The 8422-nt window shown below is 35.6% G+C and overlaps 1 protein-coding gene across 3 annotated transcripts in view; it reads right to left on the reverse strand.

Annotated features, from left to right (window-relative positions):
- LOC106463236 (fatty acid synthase-like) overlaps positions 1-8422 on the reverse strand; it is a 60100-nt gene that overhangs the window by 46339 nt on the left and 5339 nt on the right. For 2 of the 3 annotated variants that reach the window (XM_013923232.2, XM_022390680.1), the window contains exon 2: positions 2647-2911. In XM_013923232.2, the coding sequence (XP_013778686.1) occupies positions 2647-2893 (247 nt within the window). In that variant the 5' untranslated portion in view covers positions 2894-2911. Of the gene's footprint in view, positions 1-2646; positions 2912-3800; positions 3820-8422 lie in introns of those variants that run through there. The other variant, XM_022390681.1, reaches the window with a different exon arrangement.

An 8422-nucleotide genomic window follows, 5' to 3' on the forward strand; every position in this document is an offset into this window, starting at 1 on the left:
GGTTTGCTACGGCTCAAAATCGTGCATGGGGAAGGCCCTTTCTCCCATTTTTTAAAACTCATTGCATTGCCGAGTGACTACCTTCAGTAATATTAATTTTTTCCCGTTTCTTGATTTTGATTAATACTTTGTATTCGATTGGATTCAGATCCTCTTGTTTGGTAGCAAACGTTTAACAATCAATCAAAGTTGTTTTAAATTTCAAGTCTGTCTTACAAACCTGGAACTCGCAACGTAAATAGATTGATTTAAAACAAAAAACCTAGTGGTTTGTGACGAAATGCAGGATAATAAATCAAAATGGGGCACATGGTTGAAATGACGTTTTTGTAAACAGACTTACAGATTACAAGTAAGTGTTCTCGGTATACAATTTGTTGATAACGAGCATTAAATTAAAATGCCCATATAACAAAATGTGCACACACACCCATGTATGTATGCATGTATTTGAAAGGCAGAGAAGTAACCCTATTTCCCAAAGCGTTCGATAGGTAGACTTTTCTTTGTCAGGGGCAAGTTGTATTTCCACCCATTATATGGCCTCTTATATAATTATATTATCTTCAGATGTTTACTTTTCATAACTCATCTATATTAAAACACGTTCCACGTCACATCTGTAAAATTCTGTGCTCGTAAAAAAGAAGTTTGGTGCGTTTCGCTGTTAGAAGGCTACTGGCCAATACCCCCCTTCCCCGCACTGTTAATTCTTACGCTAATTAAATCGAATACCGGGAATCACCTTCCCATTATAACCCCCCCCCCCCCAACACACAAACGACTGAAAGGGGTGTCACCTTCGGAAGTGATGGGATTCGAACTCGCGACTCAAGTGCTCTAACCACCAAAGTATTGTGACAAGACCATAACATGCCTGAAGTAAAAACGCAATAAACGTGTCTCGAGATAACGGAATTAGAGTCCAGAAACCCTGTATTATTCAGTTTACAACTATAGAAGTTTTAAAATGAAACGTTTTTTTACATCGGTCTATGCTGAAACATCCGATTTCCTCATTTATTCGGGTCATTGTTTTTCAAGATTTTAATAAATTCAGTACAGGTTGTCTATGGTTAGCTTAGCTTTTTTATGAACAGGATGCGACTACCCGTAAACTTAGCTAATAATGCCTTTAGGCAGTCACTTTTAGTTGTACTTAAAACAGATGTGTTAAACTCTTCCACAAACTCTGGCATGCTCAACAGATGCACATATACACACAATAAAACTTTTGCTGTATCGTTTCTCAAATACTAGGATTAGTCTCCTGACTTGGGGGCATAACACCCTAGGATGTACAGACAGCGTAAACTCGATCTACGCAAAGCTAATATTTGATCAGAATTCGAACTGTGCAGTGTTCTGTTCAGACTTGTCTTGCCGATTGTTGCATACATATACAGAGGAGTTCGTGCACCATTAAATCTTATACTCATTTTAAAAACAACTTTGAACCCAAAACGAATAACTGAATGAAGAATACAAGTGAAGGAATAAGTCTATAATATTAATAACATACCAGTAATTTCGCCAGAAATATCTTACCCAATATATATATATAATTTATTAGCAATCGAAGGAAAACAACGTTTGACAATAAAAGGGATAACAACATTTATATCAGAAGGGACGCGGATGAACGTTTCGGAATTCTAACGATTCCATTTTCAGCATCTAAAGTAAAATATAAAGAACTTAATCAATCCTATCACCAAAATATATTGCTATATTAACAATAATTTAACTAAACAACGAAGAAATTGGACAAGTTAGATGAACAATATTTTTGTTCTTGCCCCCCCCCCCTACTTTCTGTGTTTTAGTTTTGTTAATGTAGTTTAGTAGATTACTTCGGATTGATGTACATTCTTCACATTTTTTGTTTTCAATTTCGCGCAAAGCTACACGAGGGCTATCTGCGCTAGCCGTCCCTAATTTAGCAGTGATAGACTAGAGGGAAGGCAGCTGGTCAACACCACCCACCGCCAACTCTTGGGCTAATCTTTTATCAACAAATAGTGAGATTGACCGTTACATTATAACGCCCCTACGGCTGAAACGGCGAGCATGTTTGATGTGACAGGATTCGAACCCGCGACCCACAGATTGCGAGTCGAGCACCATAACCACCTTAAACGATTTAAACAGAATAGGATACATTTATTGAAAAACCGATTGTCAATCAATAATTTTTCTTTGTTCAAAATCAAACAACTGTCAGTACTTTCTTGTTGTTGTTGTTGTTCAAGTTTGACCTACTGTCACCCTGCACACATTTCCTAAAAACCTCCTATTTTGCGAACTTAATAGTTGACCGAAAAATTCAGTTTTGCTTGAGAATACCTCATAGTGACGTGTCAAGAACAAAATGAAAAATATATTGTTTGATTTATACGTAGTTAGAACCAGAGTTTTTTTAGAAATAACAATATCAAATACACCATTTATTTACAAAATGAAAAAGTAGTATCACATAGTTGGGTACTACAACTAAGAAGGAAATAAAAACGAACGGCCTTCATTATTTCTGTTTATTAAACTATGAAACTTCAAAGACATATATGCGAAGTTTTTCAGTGTATTGTTTTACCGACCATAATGATCCTAGACAACGATTTCTGTACGTTACTGATTTGTTCTTACCTGGCTTCCACCGCCTGTCATCTTCTGTAATCATGTCTACACCATTGAAGAGGTTATCCTTAAACTCAGCCATATTATCAGACTCTGGAAATCGGCCAGAAATACCGCTAATAACAATATCTTCAGCCATGTCCCACTTTGGCATCCTAGGGACTGCGGGAGCTTCTGTTACGCTCTTCATGGTAGTAGAGGTCTTGGACGGTGGACTATTGGAGATGGATGGGTCCACAGCGGAATAAGCCGGCATTCTTAAAATTTAATTTTCCTAAACAACAACAGAAAAGTGGAATTAAATAATTGATCTCTAGCAAATGTACATTAATTCAAATACTTCTATGGATAATCACTTAACTGCAAGGAATCTTATTTCATTGATAATAGTGTGGTCAACAGTTGACCAGATTGTTTGCTAAACAGAAGGTCTATAGGTAAACATTCGGTCTAAACGCTGTTCATAACGAATTGTTCTGTACACGAAAGTTTAATCAAATTTAAAATTATAAACTAGCTTTAAAATAAAGCTGTCGTAAGTCGGTTATATCTGTATTAAAGTAAACACTGGTTAATCAAGGCTTTCAGCTTACATCTGGTATTAAACGGCATTTTAGCTACGAGCTCACAAACCAGGAAAATTAATCTCCAGTGCTTTGGATTTTTTTTTAAACATTAATGACAAATAATTTATCATACGCAACATACAACTTAAAACTTATAACAAAAAAAAGTATTTTAATAATAACGAAAGTCAAATGATGCGAACCTGAAAATATATCACAAGTCAAGGAAACGACAACGTAAAATACAACTAATGACAGAGAAGCATATTAATATACTAAATACAACATAAGAAAAGAGGAGGGACTGCTTTATTACATCTAGTATCAAAATTTACCTGTTAAGGATATATTCACACACAAGTACCGATGACAAATACATTACGATACAAGAGAAATAGCATTTATACGCAACACACACAAAAAAAACCTTTCGTTACATAGTAATTTAACTTTTTTTAACCACTAGTGTAACAGGGTAACATTTTCCTACTGGGAATTCCCCTTTGAAGTTACACGTAGATATCAGACGGTGAAATTGCTGGTTATTGATAGTATAAGCAGCCATACTTTTAAAGCATTAACATTAATCAATTTTACCTTCCTCGAGCTTTGGACCATCCTTGTTCAGAAGTCAGTACATTTGCGAAATTCACGTTACCAGAATTGCCTAGGTGTTAGAAAAGATACGTTCTTTGTATTCTCTTAATAACAGCATTTCAAAATGATCGAAATTAAAATTTGTATAACACCATAAATCAAAGGATTCGGGTATAGCCGTCCCTAATTTTTGAACTACTTACCCGAGGGAAGGCCAGCCAGTCTGTATTACCTTCGAGTGCAATACATAGCCTCTAAAACCGAATTAAGATTGACGATTACTTTTATAACGCACCCAAAGCTGAACACAGTTTTTTTAATACCACAATTCGACGAGCTAACGACTTAACCACGATCGACCCAAGTTTAAAAGTTTGTAATTATGTTTTAAAGGATCTCAAGACATCTGTGTCAAAGAATATCTTGTATATATATTTTTTTAACCAAAAGAAATACCTTCTTGGAAAAAGTATTGGAGAAAACTTTAGAAAGTGGGGCGGTTTACATCAAATTTTCCGTTTAGAAGATCCAAGTGGTAGTTCGGGAATTATTTGAATTTTTATGAGCGACTTTATTGTGTTAAATGATAGATATTTTCACCGACTAGATGACTGAATGTACATTCTGCGTAAATTATATACATTTCCGGTTAGAATCAAAACAGGAGTTATTCATCATAATTACTACAACTATGCCTGGTCTCACCCAACTATATAATTGGTTTACAAAGAAGTAAATCATCTCTTAAAGTTTTATTCTCGACTTGAACTTCGAACGAAATGAGATCTGAATAATAACTCGTACTAACTTTATATGGCCCGAGATTAAGACTATTAATCTCTTTCAAACTAAATTCTCTAGAGATCTTGTCTTTCTTTAACTTAATACAACGTTCTCTTTATTTATCTAAGCATAACGCCACTTATATTAAAGTATGTTAGACAGTTTATTAAAAACTGCCATCAATTTATTACACATTTTATTGTAGGTGCTGGGAAATATTAATCACATGTGCTATTTTGAATCAAGTATAAATATTTTTATTTTATTTTCAAAAGTTGTGTTCAAGGTATGCTTTTAATTCATCTATGATTTGAACCTGGATTTCTTCTTATACTGACGTGAAATGAAGCATAAAGACGAATTTAACGTTCATGTATATAAATACCGAGTTAAGTAAACAAAGGCTGGTAATTGGTGAGAAAAACAAGCTGTATCTACAAGAAGATGTAATGCAAATAGTGAAATAGCAAACAATGCACTTACGTAATGGTGAGTCTGAAAGGCCGCCTTAACACTTAGTGGTTTATTCTAAAAACCCACGAGTGAGGAGAACGTGTTATAATACATCAACCACACCACATTTACAATATTCATCGCCGATGAGGCTTTTCGTCCAGTGCCAAGACTCATCAGGCTGGCTGAGATACGACGTATAGTCGATTTAAATTGGATTTAAGCCTAATAGTACAAAAGCAACGACAGGCGTCTACTAATAGTAACAGATTTAATTCGGTTCATCCGATTACACTTGGGCCTGACGTGTAATCCAGATAAAATAATGCAGATATCTGTCAAATTTTCATCAAATCAGTACTTCTAGTGTGCACCACAGAAAATATAACTTAAAATGACAAAGTCACATTTATTATAAAGTCAAGTGAAAATAACAAGTTGGAGTTAAAAATAAAAATATCATGCAATTAATGCTTACCCTAAATTCTGATTTTCAAATTATTTAAATAAAAAAGGTTAATAATTACAATTTTCTAACTGTTTTTTTAATGCAGTGTTTCAATAGACATAGGAAGGTTGTATTTATAACCAAGTTAGAAATACAAAAAAGGTTCCAACTATATTGTTTATCTATTATTGGCTGGTAATTCCTGTTTAACCCTGTAAAAAGCGTTAATTATCGTAAGAAAGCTAACTTCAAGGGGTAATGATAACATTACACTAGAATTATGAGGTTTTTAAAGTCACTACTAGTTAAAATACATGTAAAAGCAGATACTCCGTTTGAAACTATGTCACATCAGTGAAATTGGTTAACATCGTTGTTTTGGTTTTTGAGTTATCGTGTAATAAAAAAGCAGAAGAAAGAAGAACGAGAAATTCAAACTTTTTGATATGATATTTACAGACATTACCAGACCTTGTGACTCAGTTATTACATAGACATTGTTATAAAAGGTAAAACTGTATAGTATTGTAAAGTTGTGATGACCTATTGAGAAGATATTTAAAATAGCATTTCGAGGAACAATCCAAGCCTTCCGTACATAGACAGTGCTGCCACCTGCCTTGTAAGTCTTATTTTTTTCACTTATACATTCTTAAATACTATAATATCTATGAACGCTGCATTAGTCAGAAAATGACCAAATTTGAACTCTTCTACCACTGTACTTTAATATACAACTGAGCACTCCCCCCCAAAAAAAAACAACAAGAAGCAAACAACTATTTATTGGCGTTTTCGTTGCCACAACACCACTGATAGTACTTGTAAAAGTCACCAGGTTAACATGCTTGTCTCGCATTCCAGGGAAATGACTACTTAGGATTTATTTTTCCGGAAAAGTATATCGGAAAATCTGTACAATAAACAGTCTGTACTTTGCCAAACGCAATAATCTAGCCCTGCATTTTTACTGCTATAAGCCCTCAATCTTACCACTAAGCCACTGGGGAAGAAACATGTATTCATTGGGGAATTTTTTTTTTTTACAAATGCAAAGATCATTTCTCTAGCATCGGTTATTTCGACTTCTGGGATTATCACAAAGAAAGTCTTTCTGAGGTGTCTAACTCGTAATTTGGAAGGACGATAAGGCCTAAATACTTTACACCAGCTAATAATCTCTACATCTGTAAGACATACTTCTGATCAGTCGGCGTTAACCCCTTTTTCTTGGTTATATAATCTATATCTATTAAGATCGTTACTGTGTTTGGATGATCTTCATAGTGGTCGCCTACATCACCATTTTACCATCAACGACACACTGCTAACATAAGCAAATAATATTTTTCAGTAGACATTTACAAGTTTATTTATTTCAACAATGCGAGTAAGCGCACGTGTATCTTTGCACTTCACTAAGTTAGCGAAATGCAAGTCAAAGTGGTGAATTTAAATTAACAGAATATAATTAGTCACTAGTATATTTTATCTAAATTCGTCGTGAGGTCAAACCCTTTCGATTGATATATTTTACCACGCCCAAGATCTCGGATTAATGTGCTGTAATCCTACCTAAAAGAATTTCAATTTGAGAGTAGGCTGGTAGAGATCCTGATGAGCAATAAAATCGAATCGGGTATACGCGCGCCCCACGCTTAGTATTGATAGCGCACAGAAATATAGCCAATAAAAAGGTAAAAAAAGGTGTCTTATCTTTTATCAACGAATAGTGGGATTGGCCGTCATATTATAGCGTTCCCACGGCTGAAAGGGCGAGCATATTCGGTGACGGGGATTTGAACCCGCGAACCTCAGATTAAGAGTCGAGTGTCTTAACCACCAGGTCATGCCAAGCGTGTTGGATATGAATATGTTTTGTGTGAAATCGGATAAAACTCAAATTAGTGGATACTTAAACATCAAATTTTATTATCAGGGAGTGGCGTAGCGATCCCTGTACGGATGGGTCCGGTTTAAAATGGCGGCCCGTACATTGCGTATGGTAGTGCATACGCCAGGATGTCGGCAAAACCTAGCCAAAGGGATAGAAACGAAAAGCCCTTCACTAAACAATTACAAAAGTGCCTCTGAGGTTCGGCTAAATTTCCTTGACGCTTAGAAAATGAGCCGCAAAAACATCGATTTTCTTCTTCTTCATCATCGGCTGTATCTCGTTAATCAGTGTGCCTACGGCCAGCCTGCACACGAAACACACTTCACTATGCCCTAAGATGGGCCTTTTCAAACCTACATCAGCACGTGATCCACAATCCAAAGTATTAATCTCGGTCTCTGACCAGTAAGCCATTATGTTGGTTATATGGTATGCAGTATCCTGGACATGACTTATCTTGCTTCAAGAAGTAACGTCTATAGATTGCATGATGGCTCCCTATAGAATAGAATACAATAAATTGACGAAATGGTGCCTTCCAGCTGGAAGTTACAGCCCCAACGGAAGCCAAGACTTCGACTCATAAAACAGATGTAGAAAATAGTAACAAAAATTTTAAATCTAAAAGTGATTGTATGGGATAAAGATCAGAAACTAGAGAACATTTGGAATGGTAGGAAAACCTGCATTACTCATGCGTGCATTCCACCACCTAACTTATAAATCCATCCATCCTGTGAGAACAGTGTACGAGTAGTGGAACCTAACTTATAAATCCATCCATCCTGTGAGAACAGTGTACGAGTAGTGGAACCTAACTTATAAATCCATCCATCCTGTGAGAACAGTGTACGAGTAGTGGAACCTAACTTATAAATCCATCCATCCTGTGAGAACAGTGTACGAGTAGTGGAACCTAACTTATAAATCCATCCATCCTGTGAAAACAGTGTATGAGTAGTGGAATCTAACTTATAAATCCATCCATCCTGTGAGAACAGTGTATGAGTAGTGGAACCTAACTTATAAATCTATCACAAT

The sequence above is a fragment of the Limulus polyphemus genome, unplaced genomic scaffold (assembly GCF_000517525.1).
Source record: "Limulus polyphemus unplaced genomic scaffold, Limulus_polyphemus-2.1.2 Scaffold1355, whole genome shotgun sequence".
NCBI lineage: Eukaryota > Metazoa > Arthropoda > Merostomata > Xiphosura > Limulidae > Limulus > Limulus polyphemus.